The sequence below is a fragment of the Dufourea novaeangliae genome, unplaced genomic scaffold (assembly GCF_001272555.1).
Source record: "Dufourea novaeangliae isolate 0120121106 unplaced genomic scaffold, ASM127255v1 scaffold498, whole genome shotgun sequence".
Classification (NCBI taxonomy): Eukaryota; Metazoa; Arthropoda; class Insecta; order Hymenoptera; family Halictidae; genus Dufourea; species Dufourea novaeangliae.
This window is the reverse complement of record NW_015374392.1, coordinates 528-24943: the sequence shown is the minus strand read 5'-3', so window position 1 is coordinate 24943 and position 24416 is coordinate 528. Positions and strand designations below refer to the sequence as shown.

The following is a 24416-nucleotide window of genomic DNA, read 5'->3' as shown; positions in this document are numbered from 1 at the left end:
CCCAAGACTCCTTTCTAATACGTCTACTTTATAGCGAACGGTCGGAACAGAATCCGTTCACGACCATGGTCCCTTCTTAGATTTAACGTAGTTCACAGATTCACCGTTCTCATAACGTAGAGGGCAGTAGAAAATCCCTGACTTTTTACACTATCGGTATTTCAGAACATGACACACAAAGTCCCATAAGATGATAGGTCTATCCTATACCTAGTCGGTGCTACTATAAAACCCCAAAATTCTCGATTTTGCAATTTCCCGCGCTTCTTGAGCTTCCAATTTCGCGCGAAATTTAACTTTATTCTTAATGCGATTTTAACTAATTTTAGCAATTATTATTTATTTATTCATGGAAAATATGGTATACAGGTAATGATAGGCTTACTAATCAACGCATACGGACCATTTATGTAATTGTTTTCTATTGAAAAAATCGTACGAAAATGTAAAATTTACAATAGTATTTGTATAAATTCAGTAAAAGTATGCTTAAATACAGTAACTAATATTTGAATAAAAACAGTAAAATTAGGCTTAAATACTAAATGTAATTTAAGTTTATTTAAATAATACAGAATATAAAAATAGGATAAAATGGAATACAGAATGAAAAATTCTACATTATATGTATATTCTTAAACTAGATGGCAGTCGATTTTGAAATAAATGTAAAACGTTATAAATTTAAAAGATCTAATTATAACTTCAAAAAAATAATAATATTCAATTTATAAATTCGCGTAACAGAGGAAAAGCGTATAAAATTTCAAAAATCATAAGAGTTAAAGGCATGTAAAGATTGTACATAAACATTTTGCAGTAAGAGAAGAAGAATTTTTAGCAATCATCGTCAGATGTCACAACGTACCTGTGCTAAACGTGGCTAAACGTGCTTTTTAAATAAAGTAAAAAATTTGCTCAGTCCAGCGTACAGCGTAGAGCTCAGTCATTTGAAAACTTTGGAGAGCGTAACAAATCGTAGAAATGTCGAAGAACAACAAAGGGCAGACCGCGTTTTATTTCTTCATGCTCGATTGGAAAAAACAACAGGAGAAATTTGGAAAAAGTTTTCCGGAAGGTCTACGCGATGTTCAAAAGGATCCACAATTGAGCATAGATTGGAAGGTCAGAAATCTATTTTTTTGTACTCAAGTTATATGCTTGTAAGCAGTTTGATTAAACAAATGTTTATTTCACTAGAAACGTTGAAACAATAGAATAATGTTATTTTCCATTTAAATATCGTTAGTATGTTGATACTGCTCATGATGCCAAGTTATCATGAAAAAATGTTAGTATTATCATTCCAGAGGGGAATCAATGTTTTCATAACAAATGGTCCAGAAGAATTTTCAAGGTTACATACATATCATGAAGAATATCTTGTACAATGTATATTTCGGTTTATATATACACATATTGATACAAAATAGTAATTAATTAATTTTTTGATGTTTTACTGCATTCACAGTAACAAAGAAAACATAGAGAGAAATTGTTTCACATTCAGAATGGAATTACTCAGAAATTTTGTAATCAAAACTAAAGCCATTAATAGAAGTTGAAAAGAATTCGATTTCATAAACAGACATTATTAATTTCAGAATATGTTACCAGAACAAAAAGATTATTATGAGTCTAAAGCGAAGAACATCAAAGTTGAAGAACAACTAACTAAAAAAATAAACAGAAAAACAACTTTGGGAGAAATTGTAGACGAAATTCTTGCAGCTGAGAAAAAAGAGCAAGAGTTCCAGGAAAATATGTTGCAATACATAAATTCCATAATTGCGATAGGTATCCATCACCATTGTAAGTAACATTGTATTCGCTATGAAACTAATTTGTAAATATAAAAAAAAAAAGAAGAAACTCAAAGAGACTTAGTCATAATCCTTCTTCATTCCTTTCTTTCATAAAGATTTATTTATCAGAAGAACATAGAACAATGGAACAATAATACTACTGTTTATTACAGCCTTGGATCAGATGAAGTTCATGCTGGTACATGCAAACTGGTTTTACAGAAGAGAAGTAGGAATCAATCAATATGACTTCTGTCCTGCCGAGTTCGCTTTGGCAGAATTTAGCTTTGAAAGGGGCGTTGAGAATGTGTATCATGAAGTTGTCAGTGCCAAGATACCATTGGGGTGGAAGAGGGATGCGTTGGAAACTAGTCGAGAAACTCATAAAATACCTATTGAACATCCAGATGGACAGAGCGACTTTGCGTTCATGTACACACAGTTTGTAAAAGTTTTAGAATCCAACATGACTGGAGATAAGTATCCTCCTTTATTTACCACAGAAGATTTGGTACCAGCTATAGAATCATTGTTGAGGAGAATGTGTCAGGCTGCTGGCAAGTATAAAAAATAATAAATTATTATAAAATGATATTGAAATTATCGGTTTTGCTCAGTTGAAGGCAATGGAAAAGTTTCATTTCAGGCAAGAGTATGAACGATTTCACGATATATTCTCTGGAACAGCTGTTTACAGCACTGTTAAATGCTGCCACAAAAGACACGACGAAGAATTGCAGCATTCCTTTCGTAGTTGCCAAACATGAATTTGGAAAAGACACATTTTGTTCTGCAACTGGGCTTGAGTGTGATGTAAGTGTAGGAAATTTGTTGTCTTTAACAAGTTCACTGCCACGTCTACTTCGGCTGACTTTCCGTTTGCACTAATTGTATTATCTGACATTTCATTTTGTATTATATGACAGTTACCGAAAACCAATGTGACGGTGAATGTGTTGAAAGGTTCATCAATACGTACTGGAGTAACTAATTAATTTTTTTCTTTTCCTTTCAAGTTCCACAGGATTTTAGATTCATCTCAGCACTGTAGTATGTCCATAGTAAAAAGATGGGGCTTCACGATATGCGATCACTGTTGCTGTTATTTGGACATACCAAGGATTGAAGGTGTCCACTACCCCCTGAGTAGACCATACTTCAATTCTCCTAATTCAGGCTCCTTTGATATTCACATTAGCAATCTCAGTATTAATGATTACAGTAAAGGAGAGAGGCATCTCAATGAGTGGTGTAAGTAACGTAACACGTTACATGTATTCAACGTTTGTGAAACTAATTTGATAACAATTAAAATTTATATATTTTTTGTTTTTTTTTTAATGAAAATTTGTTTAATGGATCGATGAGATTTTCCTGATAAAAACGAGTCCAAACACGGTACAAATTCGACTCCTTTTCACGTATAAAAATTGTCCGACTGAGATTGTGTCTTGATTCATTTTTATAAGGAAGGTCTTGTCAGTCCGTTACAAATAATCCCAGTGACGTAATATAAAAACTATAGAAATTTTATTTTTCATGTACTAGTTCAGTAACTTTGTTGCCCGTAGTCGACGAACGACGAAAAATAAGCTAACCTAGCAGCCAAGTCGTAGGTTAGGACTCGTATGGACTCCTAGCACAAACGATGTATAGAAGAAGATATTTCATACGATGTATTTTTTCGGCCCATTTTTTTGGGACGACGTCGCCCAATTTTCATTTTAGTGTCACTACCCACCGCAGATTCACCGTTCTCGTAACGTAGAGACCGAAGAATAGTTGGTGCGGAATATTAGTATTTCTTAACAAGTTTTATCTTAAAAAATTGCTTTCATCGCAAATATTATATTTAATAAGATATTCGCAAATAAAAAATCAGAAATTTGTTATCTGCAAAATAGATAGTAAATGGTCTTTTAGAAAAATATGGTACCAAAAAATTGCTCCTGATCTGTTTTATAATATTCAATGCTCAGATATCTTAATAACAACTTAGCAATTGAAATAATGTTGTTGCATACATGATAGGTAGGCTATGACGAAAATGTAGCGTTTTATATATTAAAATATTTATTTGTTGCACGTAATCAGTATGCTGTACAGTAATACATTTATATAATCTTTGTATGTATAAGAGAAAATAATTTTTTCGGAAACAAGAAATTATTAAATACGGAAACATAATGGCTTACCAAGTAAATGTATGTAACAGAAAATTAAAAAGCAACATACTCAAAATACAGGGTGAATATTGACATTATTTGTAATTATATGAAAAAATTTTACATACAAAACTTCCGCGGTATAGAGGGGGGCATATTTTGACACAAACATTTTCTGCGTGGGTGAAGGCATAGAGAAGATTTCAAGGTCATCTCTATTTTTTTGAATGGAATGCTATGTTTTTTTTATCGCGATGTGATAACCGGTGTTGAGACGACTTCAGCGATCTATCATTGAAGGTCATGCAAGGCATAAATGTGGTAGTAAAAGAAACTTTCTTACATTACTGGCGAACGATATGCACACTTTATACGAAGTAAATTGGGGACTGTATTAGAAAGTGTACCACTAAACGTTCGCTTAATGATGTGGTTACAGCACGACGGGTGTCCGGCACATTATGCTCGGAGAGTAAGAGATGCACTGAACGAACTTTATCCAAATAAATGGATAGGACGTGGAAGATTAGTTTCTTGGCCACCTCGTTCTCCAGATACAACCCCATTAAATTTCTTTTTCTGGGGAGCATTGAAAAATACTGTTTATCAAGAAGTACCCACTACACCAGAAAATATGAAATAACGGATAATTGCAGCATGTGCTAGAATAAATTCAGAAACGATAAGACATGCGCGTAATGCAACGATACGAAGATTGCAACTTTGCATTGACGCAAACGGTCACCACTTCGAGCATCTCTTGTAATGTAAGAAAGTTTCTTTTACTACCACAGTTGACCTTGCATGACCTTCAATGATAGCTCGCTGAAGTCGTCTCAACACCGGCTATCACATCGCAATAAAAAAAACATAGCATTCCATTAAAAAAAATAGAGATGACCTTGAAATCTCCTCTATGTCTTCACCCACGCAGAAAATGTTTGTGTCGCAATATGCCCCTCTCTATACCGTGTAAGTTTTGTACATAATATTTTTTCATATTATTACAAATAACGGCAATATTCAAAGTGGACATAGTTATTGACCCACCCTGTATATCAATTTAATGTGTATGATACTTTTTAAAAGATACCAATTGAATGAGCAAGACCTGCATACATATGCAATGTTGTGGCACTCATTACAAAAGTAGTAATAGCTTTAACAATGAGTATCGCCCATGGGCCAGTTAGAAACAGTGTTGTTAGGAAATCCAGGATAAGTGACCTATAGACAGTGAGTATAAGCATACCAACAACTACAGGAACTAAACCACGCTTTAAATCGTGCCGCGACCACAGCCACACAAGTGTTGCTGTTGTTATGTGTTGTACCTAAATAACAAAAATATAAGTATATAAAGCAGAGTTTCACTTAATCTACAATATTCTATTGTTCAATGCTTACTAAATTAATATTAGATTCAAGACTCTTCTGAATGTATTTCCAATCAAACTCAGATCCCCTTGCACCAACCCACAACAAAAGAAATCTGGTAAGAATTACTTCAGCCCCTGCCCATCCAATTCCAGCAGTCAAAACTTTCGCATGTCCTTTACCAGGTATACTGTTAAGTACCAATAATATTCCTACTAAATCAGCTAAATCTATGGAAGACTTTAAAAATTCCTGAAAAAATGTATCATTCATTAAGGAGCCGTAATAATAATAAAGAGAAATTGCTATAAAAAATACATACACCAACTAAATCAAAGCCACTTTCTCCTATGTTGTCAGCTGTAGGAAAGAAGGTGGCTAGTGCTAACATTTTCACTAGCTGCGTAAAAATATATATCCCTCCAGCCTGAATACATTTCCAAAATGCTCCGTATTCAGATCTGAAAATGTTACAAACAATTACATTTATATTTTTGTATTCACATCTCAGTTAAAAATTTAATAGGAGGTACAATCGAAGTTACAGTTAGGTTAGAAATAAATCGATCATACTTACAATCCGGAATATTTATAGGTGAGATAATATGGTACGTAAACTAAAGCTAAACAATTTCCAAAATGGTACAGTGTCATTATTTTGCTAGTACTATGTCAATTTAATTTGTATATCATTTAGCACCCGCTAGCAGACAACTCATAATTACATCGGGTAAAATGGGTTGTTCACACCACTTCTAAATCTCGACAGTACCCTCACTAGCAAACTCGGCTTCCACTAGGGGAAAAAGTGGTGTAGACGAAAAGTCTTCTACCACTTGGTAAATTTATCCCAGTTGGTGAAATTAGTGTTAATTTGCCATAAATTTCAGTAATTCCAAATACCAACAGGTAGGAGGCCCTTCCTACGTCAACTGTTTCCCCTAGCGGAAGCCGAGTTTACTCGTGAGGGTACCCTCGTTTTTATTTTATCAAAGGTATAATTGCAGATTACGAGGGTATTTCGAATTTGCGCGCAATTTCATTGTGTATATTGCATTTGTAATTAAATGTATATTATATTAACATCGCATGACGATGGCTGGATCATTCGTTCAGTATGTTGCAGTATGCCTGAGTTGGCCTGAGTATGCCGCGATGTTTTGAGGAGATAGGATGTATTTAACAAATGAATCAAAATCAATTTTTATGGAAATGCAAATTTTATGATATCTTTTAGAAATTCTTATAAAAGAATGTGAAAGTTTTATATATTATGTATAGTGTCCAGTGTATATAGGTCACGTGTGACTCAGCCGTCGGCTTTCACGGTCCGTCATGCGAATATTAATGATACAATTCACACCACCTATTTAATTGATTCTGAAATATATGTCGCCGTTGTATTTTACTATTGGTTTAGTTTATGATTAATTAGTAAAATTAGGAAACTTACTTTATTTCATCAACCATAATTGTTTGGAGAATTTCCTCTTCAACCTTTTAAAAAAAAAAGAAAAACGTGCAAATACAATAAGCTTGTAAAAAGTACGAAAACTTGTCTTCTCACGCAGGACCAATGGGTAGTGCTGATACATAAAGTGAACTTGTATTAGTTTTACTCTACATATTTTTTACTCTAGCTTTTGAGAAAACAAAAAAAAATTTTTTTAAAATAGAAGGGATAGTGAGAAGTTTTTCATCTATAGGACAAACCAGACTGTTATCAAGAGAATTGAATTACTATACACAAAAATCACAATTTATGCATTCATTTTTACATAAACTTTCGGTTTTGAGAAAACTTTAATGCCTTCTTCTAATTTGTTTAGTTGCTTCTCTATTTCTGCTTTTCGTTGCTGTGCCCTAAGGGTATCTGATTTTATAGGCATCATGTTTAATTCATTTACATAATCTTGATAATCTGTAACATTATTAACATAAATGAATAAATAATATTACATGACAAAACTTAATGTTAGTCACTTTTCAACTGTATACTTTACTTTTTTTTAATATATACAGCGTTTCTTTGCGTTCATTTTCAGGTAAGGGAACATGACCATTTGGACAGTTAGGATCTAATGCTTCTTCTTTGGCTTTCTGCTCCTTTTTTTGAGCTTCTTTCCTTTCTTTAATATACCTGAAAGATAAATTTTTCTGGTTTAAAATAAAGGTAATAATAAATATTGTATGGACAAATGTAATATATAAATGTTTCTTTTAATATCGTACTTAGGAACAACACCCTTGCGATAATTGGTTGAAGGTGTGATTTTATTATAATTGTTACTATTGTTATTATTATTTAGCCGAGCAGCTGTTTTATTAATCATGGGTGTAGATTCTGTATTTAACTTAGTATCATCCAATTCCCCCTTAAGTGTAAGGAATTCAGAATTTTCTTCTGATTGATCTTGATTTGAAGAAGATGTTGTATCTCTTAAAACATTATCGTTTTGTTGAATAGTATCATTCTTACTTCTTGACTCATTGGTGTTTAAACAATTCTTTGAAGGATATCTATGGAAAAAGTTTCATCAGCATTAAATATTCTAAGTAAAAATCACTGTACACCGACAAGCAAACTTGGCTTCCGCTAGGGAAAAAAGGGGCGTAAAGAAAAGGCCTTTTACCATTTGAATTCGGAAGTTTCTGAAATTTATGCCAAATTACCATACATTTTAACACTTATTTCCACTTATTTCAGTACTTGAAATAAATTTACCAAGTGCTAGGAGGCCCTTCCCCTACGCCGCTTTTTCCCCTAGCGGAAGCCGAGTTTGCTCGCGAGGGTACATATACCTTATTATCCCTTCAGAATACAAATTGTCCATTTGGTTTGTATCTAACGTTTGTATACTTTGATTCTTGTATTTGATTTGCGTTTTTGTGTTTATCTCATTACTAGCATTTTCAGGTGATTCACGCAACAAAGCAGAGTCTGATGAGACATTTTCATGTAATCTGTCATCAGATTTATGTAAATTTTTAGAATTTTTCCTCTTTTGTTTCATTGATGAATTGTTACTATTTGCTGAATGTAATGTCTTTTTTGTTCTACTATTATTTTTGTTCATTACTGGCATACTAGACTTTCCACATAATTTTTGTTGGTTTTCTACACAGTTTTTACTTAGTTTATCACGTGCATTTAAATTTACATCAATCCCTACATATTTCTTTGGCCCAAGATTTGAATTTAGCTTGGGTAAAACATTTTGATATGGATTACTAATCTTTTTTCGCTCATGTAGCTGTACATTCTGTGCATCTCCTACTCCCTTATTCGCATGTAAACTTTTTTCCAGGTGACGAAGATTTTTTACATTTTCATGTATAAAATTTTTACGCCTTGCTGGTTCTAATAAAAACATAATCTTGCTCATTAAGGAAACTTTAAATTGAGTAACAAATCATATTTATTAAACTGTTCATGTTGTGAAAATTATAACATCAATTTAACAATTATGAAAGAATTTATAAGAGCAAGAATGTAGTAAATAAAACATATATTTTAGATATACAATATAATTATTTGCAGTACATTGTTAAATAAGACAAAGTCATAAGCACACATTTACTACTGTTTTAGATATTTTCAAGAGGATAATTATAACTTACTTAGATCAGGGAAAACACCTTTCAGTGTCGTCATATTTACAAATAATATTAAATATTAATGATTGAAAACAATCCACTATTTTCTCCGTTAATTTATGCGGGAACCACTCAAATTTACATCTCAACGTTAATATAAATATACACTGCTACATTAAGAAACTAAAATAATACGTAATTGAGTAATTTCTTATACACAATTTCAATTTTCTTGCGATCATCGTTACCAAATAAACAACGTTGTTTACAAACTAAACCTCATAACACAGAATCTAGCCATAGAATATTCATACCTGGGTTGCCAGGTCTAACTGTTTTATGCGTAGTATACAGGGTGGGGCAATAACTATGTCTACTTTGAATATTGCTGTTATTTGTATTAATATGAAAAAATGTTATATACAAAACTTCCGCGGTATAGAGGGGGGCATATTGCGACACAAACATTTTCTGCGTGGGTGAAGACATAGAGGAGATTTCAAGGTCATCTCTATTTTTTTTAATGGAATGCTATGTTTTTTTTATTGCGATGTGATAGCCGGTGTTGAGACGACTTCAGCGAGCTATCATTGAAGGTCATGCAAGGTCAACTGTGATAGTAAAGGTATTTCTTACATTTCAGGAGATGCTCGAAGTGGTGACCGTTTGCGTCAATGCAAAGTTGCAATCTTCGTGTCGCTGCATCAAAATTGCAACATGTGTTAGAATAAGTTCATAAACGATAAGGCATGCACGTGATGCGGCGATACGATTTTTTCATATTATTACAAATAACGGCAATATTCAAAGTAGACATAGTTATTGTCCCACCCTGTATAAGAGTGTTCCAAAAATTTAACTCCTTAAAGGGGCGATTCTTAGGGTGATTTGAAAACACTTTTTCCTTAGCGAAAATGTTCTTCGAGACTTTGTTAACAAGACATTAACAATAAATCTTGACCATTCAGTGCGCGAGTTCGCCGGCCGAGCTCCTACAATAACGTGCGTATTGGATATTGGATAGGCTCCGTAACTCTCAGAACTTCTGAGACCCAAGTCATTACTCAAAAACGAGAATTCTCTCTTATATGATGATATTCGATGATTGGTTCGTAGCGCCAGACTCGTGTACGGTGCTACCAGTAATCAATTCGTCGATGTATGTGTGCACGGGCCTTTTCTCGACCTTTTCCTTTCTTAGTAGTTCATGACAGGCTGCATTAGTAAGTTCCTCGGAGTACCCAAGAAGTAGAAATTAATACAAAAATCAAGGAATGTCAACCATGGATGACGTTCTTGAAAGTTGGGAAGAAATCGAGGAATCAGGAGTAAGTTATATTTTTTTTATACACTACAGATGTGCTATTTTAAAATGAATTTATAAAGAAATAATTCTGTTAACCTGTATCTGAAAGAACGTTTGTAAAATATTCATTTTTGCGGGCATTATAATAAGCAAAACATTTTAAAGGGACAAGATGATTTTAAACATGATATTTGTATTACAATTGTTCTTAAAGTCGCTAATTCTTACGTATAAGTGTGTAGTATGTCGTCTTGTATTCTTCTATTACATAGGTAGGTATCCATGTGACTATAGGCAATAGTCGTAATAAGAAAATACATTGCTTACCATAAGGTTACCTTTCTATTGCAACTAAAATATTTCTAATCATAGAACATTGTTATTGTATTTTTTTACTCAAAATACCATTGTAATTGTTTGATTGTATTATAAAAGTTTATACTCTTAGACATTGTGTTTCTTAAAAGAATTGAATTTTTTAATTTGTACATAAATTAATATAATTTTATTGAGAAATAATATCACAAGCTTCTTAAGAAAACTATATTACCAATTGTTAATAAATTTATAAGCTAATAAAAAATTATGTTTCAAAGTAACATACATGCAATATGGTATGGTAATATATTGTGATAATGTAATATTAGAACTACAACTGATTTTAGGCTCTCGACAAAAAGTTGGATGCCCTCCAGTTAAATGCAGTAGAAGCATTAGATGAAATAGAATCTTCTAGGTAGGTTTACAGAGGTGAATATTATAATGATTTGTGAAACGTTTAAAAACATATGTGCGACAAATCTAAATAAATTGTAAATATAACATTCTTGTGTTGCGAAATAAATATATTTAACAATATAAGGGTAGTGAAAAATCTTTTAATTTAAAATTGAAGTTATATTACCTATACTAAAATGTAATGTTAATCATTAAAATTTATATCCTAATATAAATATAATGTACATACTAATAATTCATAAATCTGTAATTACAGTAAACATAAATGTAGTTTCTTTAGTTATTATGGTCACTGTATTGTAACATGCTTTGGTTATAGTATCATATAATGTTCTAGCTTCAAAACCAATCACAGTACAAATACAAGAATGATAATACTAGGTGAAGATGGTATGAGATCTCAATATGTACCACCAAAACCAACAGTAAAAATATTAAAAAGACCAACAAGAGATTCACAGGGTAGTGGTGATGGTCCATTAGTAAATGGAGATAAACCAAAACATCCTATTAAAACATTAAAACAGGTAAACTTTTATATCGTAACGTACTATCGGCCGGTCGTCTAAAATTAGATATTTCCGACTCCCGGACGGTTCGTCTGAAGTGAAATTTTCGTAAAAATGGACGCGACATTAACTTTCTAAACCAGGGTTTTCCAAACTGTGTTCCGTGACGATTTGGAAAGGTTTTATCATAGTCATAAAGGTTAGATCAAAGTCATTAAGTGTTTTATTTATTCATATTTTTATGTTTATATTATATTATAGTTTTATATTTAAAAATAATTATTAAATAAATAATGTGTTGAATTAAACTTTTTTTAATTTTTACTAGTAGGAATTACCCAACCTAAAAAATAAGCTAAGTGTTCCGTTAAAATTTCCAGGTTTGTGAAGTGTTCCATTGCAGAAAAAGTTTGGGAAACCCTGCCCTAAACTTTATGAAAGATATTTCATTTTATACCGACTTATAAATATATCATAATACTTTAGTAACATTTATCGCCGACCGTGGGCAGCAGCCTGCGCAGAAAGTTGCCGGTCGGTAGTGTGTTAAAATGAAAAGTATAGAAAAAAGATATGTAATGAATAATATTTGTAGAGGGAACAAGAATATGCAGAAGCAAGGAAAAGAATTCTAGGCGAAGAAAAAAGTCCCGAGGAGAAAGTAGAACAGGAAATAAATAGAATACAACCAAAGGCAATAACTCCGAGCGGTAGCGGTCTACCCAGTAATGTTGTTCGCATGCCTATTGGACCAGACGGAACACGAGGGTTTAATGTACGCAGGTAGCGCGTCTTCCAAGGATCGACTTTTTCCACCTATCTTTTTCCTCCTCTTCCTTCTTGTTGGCATGAGGAAGAGAGGCGGCTATGAGGCTGATGGCAGACAACAGCGTGCTGTTTCTGTCAAAATGCAAGCGCTATGCTCCTGTCATTTTGACAGGAGCATAGTAAGAGCTATGCCCTCCAGGCACTGCTTCACATAGACCATACTCACAAAAGGATCAAGACTACAAATCGGCAAAGATGAGTTACTATAGAAATGGTAATATTTGTTACCAACATAATGCTATGTTTTGTTGATGTTTGTCATATTTTAAACAATTTTGATTAAAAAAAAAAATTGAAATCTACAATCGTCATATGGGGAACATGTTAAGATGAAATACTTGACTTACAATATGATATGAAGTGAGAAACTATTTTACGTTTTACACTTGTATCTACTATTCAAGTCTTTAAAACAAATTGTACAATAAAAAGATTTGTCTTATATCAGTCTGTTATGTATTTCAATAATTAATATATCTTATTAATTTGACTTTTCTGTTTTATTTAAACGAAAAGCTTATTAAAACAATATTATACTATTGTAAACGTGTAGCCGTTTCATTTTTTAAATTAATATACGGGATGGACCACAGAACTTTAGTTTTTTTTTTTGTTAAGAACTTATAGTAAAACATTTTTTTACTGCTTTATGACACAATGAGGTGATTTATGTGATATACGGAATACCGTTGTCGTGACTAAGTAAGAGGTAATGACGAAAATATTTTTCATTGGGAGAATGTTAAAGTGGAAACTTATCAAGACTATTGTGCTTTGACTTGGAAATTATTTTATTAATGATTCAGAACGTGGTGCATTTACTTACGGTCATATATTAAACTCTTTATCAATGTTAAGGACATTTGTCCTTATTAATGAACTTATTTTATTGCAACTATGTACTATGAATTTTTCCCTTCTCTTCTTTTGTCATACTGACAGCAGTTGTCAGTTAGTACTTTGCATGCCTCTATTTATAATTTTACAATACAAATTGATTGCATTTTGTCTAGGTAATGTAATAGAATCTAAGTAAAAATAGGACACTTTGTTAAATTTCATTTTTGCCTTAAGGTTTTTCAAATAAAAAATACTTTTCATTTCTCTTCAGCTATGTAAAAGATGAAAAAATATTTTAAATAAACATTTTTGTCAAAGAAATTATTAAATGTATGTACTGCTTTATACAAAAATTGGAGACGTGCGATCATCGCCTACCAAATGAACACGAGAACAATGCACTTATCCCACCCTTGTTCATACAACTTTGGATCCTCTGCATTTATACTTCGATATTCCCACCATTACCAAAAACTCCTGAAGTAAAATCCATCAACCACGGTCAGGCGATGATCGATTGCCGAATGCAACAAATTAAGCGATCAAAATATTATTCAGCAATAAAAAATGAAACTTTTACATTTTTAATTTTATGAAAAAAATCGCGTTTTTAATGTATTAATGAAATTTCCTGTTGAAAATACTGATAAACATAACATCATTCAAACTAAATAAAATTTTTATATTACATTGGTGCATTGCCAGAACAAAAAAGTCAACACCCCCTACTGGTCTCTCAAAGGAAGTTATGGAAAACAATATTCCTATTTATAGCATAATTTGTTATGATCTAGATCACAGTGTCAACTACGTGTATGATGTTTTGTTAGTAGTGAACACGTCTGAATTTCAAAATTACAATCTATAAAAATTTCTTTGACATTATTTATAATTCAACACAGTTTCGATCTGTTACAATTCAAAAGATAAAAACGTATCTAACCGCAGCAATAGATGGAAGAAAGTATACATTAATAATTAAGCTCGTGTAAAAATGATATTACCGTGAGTAGTTTATTTCAATGTCGTTATTATAAACCCAGCCCAGATAGCACATGACGCCTTAAAGACGCCTATTTTACGGCTATTTTAGGTCTAAGGCGTCTTCAAGGCACCATGTACTATCTGGGAGTTTTCTTGTATATGAATAGTTATAGGTATTCAGCTTTTTGAAAAATACTCAACTGTGTAATATGTCAGTCTGCGGATATACTCAAAAGTATAATTCTATAGAATAAAGTAATGAAAGAATTACGAATGACAAATTCGTTTTAATTTTAAATGTATTGTGTACATCTTTTTACAAATATACATATCGTTCTTATACATTCATTGTATATATTCTGCATGTTTCTTTATTTATGTTTATGTGTTCTGAATTGAATGTTTCATAAACTGGACTTAAATTCCATAAACAGTTTTTGAATTCGAATGACAATAAAGTGGTTTTAAGATTTTTCGCGCTGCTTTCCACACCACGGAACATTGTAGTATAGACTGTTTTTCGTAGTGTTTTTTGTGAAGCAGGAGTGAGATGGACGATAATTTTGATCAGTGGTTTACTGGTTTGCTACCTGTAATTCTGAAAGAAAAACTATAATGCAGTAATTTTATAGAATTTAATTCTGTTCATACACAGAATATAATAAAACGTTTCGAATCAGAGCGAGGAAGACCGTAGAGTTGAAGCAGCCGAAAGTGGGATTCTGAGGCATGCTTCATTGTCTATTTGGGCATACGAATAAATTGCATAAAGTTAAACAAGTCAAATGAATTTACAAATAAAATGACAAGTATACATAAGTATGTTAATATCTTCGACTGGGTTGATTATTTGAAACCATTTATATTAGGTAAAATATATTTCTCGTATGATCACAGATAGAGAAGATATTTAGGTGGTCTGTTTTAAGCGGAACACCATGTATATCAGTGGATTTCTAACGTCAAAGTTTCTAGTTTCTAACTCGAGTTTCGTATCTGTATGAATACTTATGTTAGTGTCAGGCAAAACAGCTTGATCGGTTGGTAAGCATGAAAAGAACATGGTGGATTTTAAGCGCATGTCAAACCGAGCGCTATTGTTAGTTCGAGTGCTCGCAAAGAAAGATATTTTTACTCGTTTAAAATGAAAGAAATAAATTAATACGGAAAATAAACAATACGCCATATGTAAATTTTACCTAACATACACTGTGAAAATATGGCAGAATCTATTGGACCAATACTTCATGTGATTGTCGTCGGATTTCATCACAAAAAAGGATGTCAAGTAAGCCGCTGTCACTATTTTGTCATTTTTCAATAAACAGCGCTATCGGTTTTTCTTTACCAACTCAAGTATTTCTCTTATTATATGTTTCTCGTGACAAACTCTTTCATTGCCAATATTCCAAGTTATCATAATGGAACATTACATCTTTCTATATTTTACTAATTAATAATTTCAGTTGACAAATGAATATATAAATATCATCTGTAACATCTTTGAAAAATTGCATTGTGTAAATTGTGTAAACCCAATAATAGTACATTTTCTTGTTGAAATGTGTTTCACAAAGTATATTTTTTACCTGAGTAAAGGTATTGATTAAAAATATTGTATCATAGGTACATTAATAATGCATCTTACATATTTTGTATCAAACAGTAACTTTATATTTATGATTTTTTAATAGGTAGAATATTCATTTCCTCCTTTGGTGCCCGGAGCTCCAAATGAATGTCCACTAGGTTGGAAATATTTGCCAACTCTCGCTTTACCAGATGGATCTCACAATTATGATGAAGATACAGTCTACTTTCATTTACCGAGTTTAAATGATGCAAAACGTACAATATATGGTATTTCATGCTTCAGGCAAATCCCAGTTGAGGTAATGAGAATTTTAATGATCACCATTTCAGTATTGGTTTCGTTTATCTGAACTTATTTCATAATACGATTCTGATAAAATAAAGAAATAATTGTGTTTACAATTTTAGTCAATATAGGTACTGAGTACTAAAATTGTTAAAAAATTTAAGAAAACAACGCATACTGTTATTTTGCATAGCTTCCTTGCCAGTTCCTTAGTAATATCTTTGCCTTTGTTATGTTGAATGAAAAACATAGTAATATAACCCAATAAGTTCTAAATCAATATCTCTATTAACCCTTTGTACTCGACTGTTGCTTCTGAAGCAACAAAATGTATGGAAAATTAGAAATTCCGAGTGCAAAGGGTTAATAAGAAAAGAGTATAACCAAAATCAGTTGTTTTGTTAAATTACTTCGACCACAGGTCTGTTAAACGTAATATGAAGTCTTCATAATTATACCTAAAATTCGTGAAGAACATATGCTCGCATTGAATTTTCTAGCTATAACTATGCAGAGCTTAAATTAGTCCTTGTTTTGTAGCTATATATTATTGTTACAAAGTTCTGTGCTACAAGAAATACTGTATATTATAAAAGAAACAATGTTGAGCACTTACTTTCAAGGTGCATGAGATCTTACATACTTTTGTTAAAATAATGGTGATGTTTACATAATGTTCTTTTATTTAGTGTTTCAAGTTCAATTGTATATTCGCTTCAGAATAATGTAAAAATATTGATATTGAAATTCGTAATGCACCAATTGGAACAACAAGTTGGATGATAAGAAAGAAAAGTGAAACTTTCTCACAGATAATGAAGATACAATTTTTGCATGCTAACTAGTAACACTGAATAAGGACTGGAACATCCAGCTTATGTTCCAACTCATCCAAATTAATTTTAATCTGTTCTTGGCAAAATTTACTGTTATATTTTTTACGATAATTCCATTAAAAACATCACAGTAGAAATATAGAAAATGACAATGTGGTATCTTGTAATTTACTGAATAGTAGAACTTTTTGTACCCAGAAAAGAATTTGACATATATCCCACGGACAGGATATAGCTTTGTGGGGTACTTTTTGAGGATTCACAATCAGTCAAAACCATTAGTTATTCTTATTACATAACGTAGACATTATAATGAGTAATTTAATAAAACCATTACAAAGATAATTCTTATTATTTTTCATACAGATCATTTAATAATATAAATTAACAGATAATTCATGAACATATTAATCAAAATTACAATAAAAGGAATTCGCTACTGAATCAGTTAAGTTAACCTTTTCTTTTCTTAAGTAAAATTTTAATAACATTATCTTTGTAATGGTTTTCGAAATAAAATCCGTATATGGGATTACATTATTTTAATAAGACATGCAAGGCTTCATTCTCCTTATAAGTATTGTACTGTAGTAACTGATATTATTAAATTTAGAATCATAATTAATTGTCATATTTATTTACAAAGTAATTAAAAATATCAGTAATAATGAATTTTCAGAAATTGAAAAACCGCACTTCTGATATAACACGAGGAACTGTTCAAAAATCTGTATGTGTATTAAGCACGTTACCGTTGTATGGTCACATTCAAGTTAAAATGGCATTGATAACACACGCATACTTCGAAGAGGGTGACTTCAGTAAAGTATCGTTACTGGAAGATACTTATCATCATCTTAACTCTTGTATGAGCAGTGAAAGTCAAATACCACCTCAAGTCTTTGTTGGTAATTATAAAATAGTGTTCTTTGATATTAATATTTAAAGAGCAAGATACAAATATACATTTTGCGTCGTCCAATATTAATATTTGCAGGTTTATCAGCAAGGGACTTCATTTTGCAATTCCGTCATAAAGTTCTTTTGTTATTTAAACTACTTTTATTAGAAAAAAAAATAGTTTTTTACCAATCACCAGTACAACCATTATGTGCAGCAATATTAACGCTACTTTCGCTATTTCCTGGAATGATTGAACATGGTTTACAACAAGCTGCATATGTTAGGTAATATATACACGATTGAACAGTAAAGTAGGGATTTCTTCTTTAATTACACTTTTTAATGGAATTTATTTTTTTTTTATCAGACCGTCTAGGCCAATGTCTCCTATACCTACATTTGACGAAGAAGAAGTATCAGTAAATAGTATTGATAACAATGTATTGTCTATAAATTCTGATAAAGATACAGACCCAGTGAAAGAACATGTTAACGGTAATTCCAATAAACATTCATTGTGTATAAATGATAATAAAGCTGTCGAAACCATGGAAGGTAAATGCATGGATGACTTTAGTAACTTGAGCATACAGAAAAATAACAATGAAAATGAAAATTTAAATATGAAAGTTATCGAGGTCGAATCGGCACAAGAATGTACTGAATCATATGCGGAGGAGAATAATTCTATGTATCCTGGCAAACCAAATGATTTTGTACACAGAGTACAAAGTGTAAATACAATTACATTAGGTACAACAGATACAGATAATACTTTGCCACGTGACACAAGTAACGATGCACTTTCAGATGCGCGTTTAACAAATAATATTACACAGATTGCTCATATAAATCCAGAACTTTGCGGTATGCCTTTAAGTCTGTTTACAAAGGTACGAAAATGTGGTGGATAATTATACTATTGTTCACATACATGACGTAAATAAGATATTGTTAATAATTCGTGTATTTTTTTAAGGGTTATCTATGTCTACCATATCTATCGTTACCATATCTAGATCTTTTGGCAGATGTTAATGTTAGAGGATATATAGTGGGAGTGACAAATGTTTTATTTAAGCAAAAAAAACAACTTATCGATGTATTGGTAGAGGTATGTTTGAATGAAAAGTCCAGCGTTTAATTAATAAGCGAAATACAGTGGATCCATATTTTTATTATGTACATAGGTTGAAAATACACGAATAGAAACAACTGATCCAGAATTAAGGCGACAGCTGCATCTTACAACGGAGGATCTAAGATTTGCTGATTATATAGTTCGACACGTAGCTGAACCTCGTAAAGATATTTTCTTGGATGGTGTAGGATGGGAAGGTGGAGACGAATGGATCAGAACTCAATTTCGTGTCTATCTATTGAGTATGTTGCGAACATCCATGCAACAAGATACTCGTCAATCTGATCATTACAACTCTGCATTTATTGCCGCTTGGCGTACTACAAATAACTACAAAGCGTGGAGTAATTCCAATAAACCAGAAATCGATAATGTAGAACATGGTCATCCATTTGCGGGGCAATTATCAGTACAAGATATGAAATTACGATTATCACAGTGAGTAGCAATTCATGATTCATTCTACAATGAAATATGACTATTATCAAAATAATAAAACAGTAAATCTGTAAAAATATGTAGGTAAGTGGTATTGTTATTTATTGAGGTGGAAAATATGTGGTATATTATTGAAATAAGTTAAACACGTTATTTACAATTAATTAGGCGGTGCACTTTCACAAGCTAAAGGAGCTTTTTCTAATTGGTGGAGTACATTGACTACTGTTCAACCAGTTGAGGAAGGAAAAGCCGACAATCAAACTTCAAATATACATCAAACACTTACAAATATAACCAATAAAACTACTATAAAGGACGAAGAAATGAACGTATCTACTAATAACACAAATTTAGAAGTTGTTCTAGATTAATACAAGGAACAACAAAAGGTTTTAATCACTTAGTACAGTGACTAGAGAAAATTTTTTAAGATATGTAAAAGAGTGATACTATACCTACCATAATAATAAATAGACATGGTAGAGTAAGGATAATTTATTCAAACTATGTAAGATGTTGATGTATAAACCATGGAAGTGAAATACATCTGAAAAATAGTTCAGGTAAGAAAATAAGAAATAATTGCAAACTGAATAGTATACTTAAAATAGAGCTTGAACAATTTAATATATTAATGTGATAGCATGAAAAAGAAATGATATAAACTCTAGTAATATTTCATATTAATAATTTATATGTAATATGTTCTGATTAATTTTTGTTATTGATTTCTGGCTCTGCCCTACTTTCAAAAGTTGAAAAATATGTTTTCTTTAAATAAACACATTGTTACTAATTAAATATAATTACTTTTTAATATACAGGGTATTCCACTTAAAAGAGGCCACCTAAATATTTTCTCTATCTGTGATCATACGAGAAATATTTTTCACGTAATTTATATGATTTCAAGAGACGAATCAGATGATGGAAAAAATTATTTAAGTGAATTTACAATGTTTAGAGTAAATTTAAAATGCTTAGAGTTCAAGGTCATTTCAAAATCATACTATTATACATGGATAACGCATAAAAAGCATGGGTGACCTTAAAAAAACCATTAAACAATTACACTAGTAAAACATTTTTGCCGCCATCCGATTCATCTCATGAAACCATGTAAATTACGTGAAAAATACTTCTTGTATGTTCATAGATAGAGAAGATATTCAGGTGGCCTGTTGTAAGTGGAACACCCTGTATACTGGGTGTCCTATAATGTATGGGACCCATTTTAAGGATTAATTCAGCACATCAAACATTTAAAAAAGTTTATATAAACATATGTTCTACTGAGCTTTGTTTCCGAGTTATAGAGTTTCGTTTTGTAATAATTCTTCTGAACAGTGAAACTAGTACAACTCTTTCCGCTCAACTGTTTACAAATAATGTTTAATCTTTCACAATGAATTTTACAAAATGAAATTATCCAATTAAGTCCATTGGACGGGTATTTCTGAGGACATTTCAAAACACAGAATTAAGCAAGGTATCCAACAAATTCAAGTAACATCTGGAAGTACTGAAAAAGTAGTCAGATTAATAAGATGTCTACAGGCATGTGTTGAAATGCAAGATCGTCATTTTGAGCATCTCCTGTGACGGTAATCAGATTTTATAACTCGTAAGTAGAACTTATGTTTATGTGCACTGTTTTGATTAATTTAAAAATTAGTTAAAGGTGATTCCCACGTGTTATAGGATTCTCTGCGTACCTATTATGTGTTTATTTACATAAAAACATACTCTACTACAAAGTACCTGTATATTTATTGTTTGTATATTGACATAAGAATAATTATATCAATTTAAACAATATATATAATAATTTGAAAAGTTTCTCTAAAGTACTATAATCCATCATTATTATAATGAATTAATTTTAAATTGTAAGAATATGCAATTCCTGTCTAATATGATTTGCACATTATACTTCAACACATTGTTTGTGAAGTATTATCTCTTACAGACAGCAACAAAGTTTCTAAACATTAGCTTGTGGCCTATACTGTTAAACTGTTTCATTCAGTCTTCTAACAATCGACGTAAATATAGATGACATGCTCATGTTCCAATTGTAATAAATTATATTTATACAATTGACAGTTTTTGTAACTAATCAAATTCCTCCAACATTATTGTTCTGAAGGATTCTATCACGTACACTATCTTTCCATGTGTTGTCAAGTCCATTAGATATTCATATTATTCAAGGAACTTTTCTAAAGTATTCCTCTTTTTAAACAAGTTGTAGATCCCAGTCAAGTCACACTGATGTCTTCTCGTAATCAATGAATACAAAGCTATCATTCCAGTGAGAAATGTGTTACCATACCATGGTTATCCACTTTCTTCTTGCTTTTAGCTTCATCATCATATTATGGCAATTATTCTTCATCATCGACTATGAATTCTGATACCTGAGAGAATAATGTACTGTTGTCAATTTTACTTCCAGTTCTAGTGCCAATCGAGGCCCATTATGTAACGATTTTACTTATTGTAAGGGTTTGGTTCTTAGTGAGTAGCTTCTAAATATAGTAATATAATTCTGTTGATTGTGAAAAAGCTAGATCGATTGGTGCAAAAGATATTATAGGTTACAAGCTTCAAAGACTATTAGCCTGGGTATGCGATAATACTAACAGTTATTACAGGATGTTTTTTTCATTCATGATGTGAATGCTTATTATTTTCTACCTTAGATTTTAATGCAAATCAATAGATCTCTGAGACAAAAATCTGTGTCTCTCTATTCATGTTGTTTTAACACTTTGAAATTTATGATTTCAATCCGACAATATTATTCCATCATTTTAGAACATATTATTTTATTATCTCATTATGCTCTAGAAGTCAAAACATATTACAAATATATTATTGTACGAGTTTCTTCTTAGAAGGAAATATTTAAAGCAACCTAAGGCAATTTTATAACTTTAAAAGAAAAATGATTGTAATTTGTTATTTGTAATTTATTGTAAACTTAGATTCTGTACTTCAAATACGATATTTATAATATGATAGAGTAGTAAATGTTAATAGACAGTCAACAATATTCAGTAACATATGTGTTTGATTCAAGTAGGAAATGCATTTTCAAATTATGTTTCTTTTTCTCCTTGGCCGTTCAAGTACCAAATTAACAATTTTCTTACAAACAATTACAGGTTTATGCCTTAAATTTAAAAAAATGGACTGTCATCGATGTGATATAGTTTTTACAATGCAATCAAAATGCATTACCTACTAATAGATTTTATTCAAGAGTAAAAGTTTATTATACGACGTAATAATACAAAATATTTAAATAATTAAGAATTGTATGTAGTGATCACATTAATTTATTTCAAAACGTAAATGAATTAATTAATAATTGTGATATTTTATGTGTAATTATCCATGTTACAAGAGAAACTATGAAGACAAGTAGAGGTTTATGAGTATTTTTATTTGAATATGTATACCAAATAAGTTGACACAGATCTTTTAATTTATAATGATATTGAAAATAAATTTATACAGGTTTTCGTATTATAAGAAATTTATTAATAGTCTTAGAAACATTAATGCTTTATATTATAAAATTGTGTATACTAGTCATTGAATACTTTATAATATTATTGTATACTTTGAATATATCATCCCAAATTTTCTTCACAAATGAAGTAATATGTGATACCAAATTATATAAAGGTATTAAAAGTCTGTAGCATGAAATTTAATTCTCATTATTATCAAAGTATAAAACAGGATTACACAGGTGTTACTATATTTTTTATTTATTAGAAATTCTGTTTGCATCTATCTTTAATTTTCTTTAAATGTTATAGAACTTGTTACGTTTGCTGTCTTCCTATATTACTTTTTCCGACAATGTGGTCTATTATTTATTAACATCGTTGTTACTTTCATACATGAAAAATGTAATTGTTATTTAAAATTAGTTGATAGCACAATTTACAGGATATGTATACATATTCAGTATTACAGTAAACCGTATTAAGGTTTACTAAAACTTGTATACATTAAATAACATACTTTATTTGTAATTTATCACACTTTATAACAAATCATAATTACATTTGTTATAATTTATTTAAATGAAAAAAAATATGCGTTCAAGTATAATTTTGAAACATTATTTACGTTAATAAAATAGAAACAAATGATTCATAATAATAAATGGCACTATTTCAAGAACAATATTTATCTCATTAATTACGAACATTATTTCAGTAATTATACCGTACTTATATGTAATTAACATAAAAGTGTTTATACATTGAAATAAAATATTAAAAATTGAATACACTAGAATTATGTAAAAACTTACCAGCGATGATAAATTATATTAATAAAAAATTTTTGTGTACTGATTCTATTGTTTTATTCAACTGTATTGTTTTATGTATGCTATGGAGTACAGATTTTATATATACTTTTATAATAATAGTTGTAAAATTACATCTACATTTAACAAAATTTAAAGAATTAATTGTGAGGTAAGAATTATTTTTCATAAATTGACATATATTCAGCAGAATAATATCAGTTTGACTAATTAATGATTAATCAATCAGCAATAGTTAAGATGTTTTTTGTGATTTGGGAATTCAGATGTTTTTTGTACACCACAATTACGAAATAATTAAGACCGGAAATAATTGCTAAATTATTACGGGGAAAATATTATATATAAATTACGAAGCTATCGTTTAATTGCAATTCAAACGTATTTTATTTATTAATTTATTTAACTTATAAAATTCAATTTATAAGTATAAAGCATTCACAACATATTCCGTAAATGATATTATTGTGTAAAAAACGTAACTAAAACGATAATTGTATTGTTTTGAAATTAAACTAATTATTATATCAGAGTCGTAATTATTTTAACAATAAAAGTCAGTCGGAACTGAAAATGTTTAAGTACAGTTTTATTCATGAATTTTATGTATATATAATTAATCATGTATAAATTTCAATCTGACGTAATTTTGAGAATAGTAGTTTAGAAATAATATGGCTGATCAAATCATTCATTATACTCTATATTTGTTC

The 24416-nt window shown here is 30.7% G+C and overlaps 5 protein-coding genes across 5 annotated transcripts; 3 read left to right on the top strand and 2 right to left on the bottom strand.

Moving 5' to 3' along the window:
* Positions 1–895: 895 nt before the first annotated feature.
* Positions 896–3548, top strand: LOC107193023 (protein maelstrom homolog). The gene is made up of 6 exons (XM_015582398.1): positions 896–1125; positions 1605–1812; positions 1979–2362; positions 2452–2618; positions 2822–3056; positions 3354–3548. Exons 1-6 carry the CDS (start codon positions 985–987, stop codon positions 3359–3361), a joined length of 1143 nt encoding a protein of 380 aa, XP_015437884.1. The 5' UTR covers positions 896–984; the 3' UTR covers positions 3362–3548.
* A 1428-nt stretch (positions 3549–4976) lies between these two features.
* LOC107193024 (transmembrane protein 147) lies at positions 4977–6107 on the bottom strand. The gene is made up of 4 exons (XM_015582399.1): positions 5925–6107; positions 5670–5808; positions 5378–5599; positions 4977–5304 (listed from the first exon to the last, which is right to left on the bottom strand). The coding sequence occupies exons 1-4, from the start codon at positions 5999–6001 to the stop codon at positions 5053–5055; spliced, it is 690 nt and encodes a 229-aa protein (XP_015437885.1). The 5' UTR covers positions 6002–6107; the 3' UTR covers positions 4977–5052.
* A 1000-nt stretch (positions 6108–7107) lies between these two features.
* Positions 7108–9149, bottom strand: LOC107193015 (uncharacterized protein DDB_G0287625). Its single transcript, XM_015582390.1, has 5 exons — positions 8969–9149; positions 8150–8708; positions 7580–7867; positions 7351–7487; positions 7108–7268 (listed from the first exon to the last, which is right to left on the bottom strand). The coding sequence occupies exons 1-5, from the start codon at positions 9000–9002 to the stop codon at positions 7108–7110; spliced, it is 1179 nt and encodes a 392-aa protein (XP_015437876.1). The 5' UTR covers positions 9003–9149.
* A 1042-nt stretch (positions 9150–10191) lies between these two features.
* LOC107193021 (SUZ domain-containing protein 1) lies at positions 10192–12476 on the top strand. The gene is made up of 4 exons (XM_015582395.1): positions 10192–10272; positions 10916–10986; positions 11326–11515; positions 12093–12476. Exons 1-4 carry the CDS (start codon positions 10219–10221, stop codon positions 12282–12284), a joined length of 507 nt encoding a protein of 168 aa, XP_015437881.1. The 5' UTR covers positions 10192–10218; the 3' UTR covers positions 12285–12476.
* A 2892-nt stretch (positions 12477–15368) lies between these two features.
* Positions 15369–19720, top strand: LOC107193014 (late secretory pathway protein AVL9 homolog). Its single transcript, XM_015582389.1, has 9 exons — positions 15369–15437; positions 15844–16041; positions 17544–17772; positions 17862–18051; positions 18135–18660; positions 18747–18881; positions 18958–19346; positions 19456–19469; positions 19515–19720. The coding sequence occupies exons 1-9, from the start codon at positions 15369–15371 to the stop codon at positions 19718–19720; spliced, it is 1956 nt and encodes a 651-aa protein (XP_015437875.1).
* The last annotated feature ends 4696 nt before the right edge of the window (positions 19721–24416 follow it).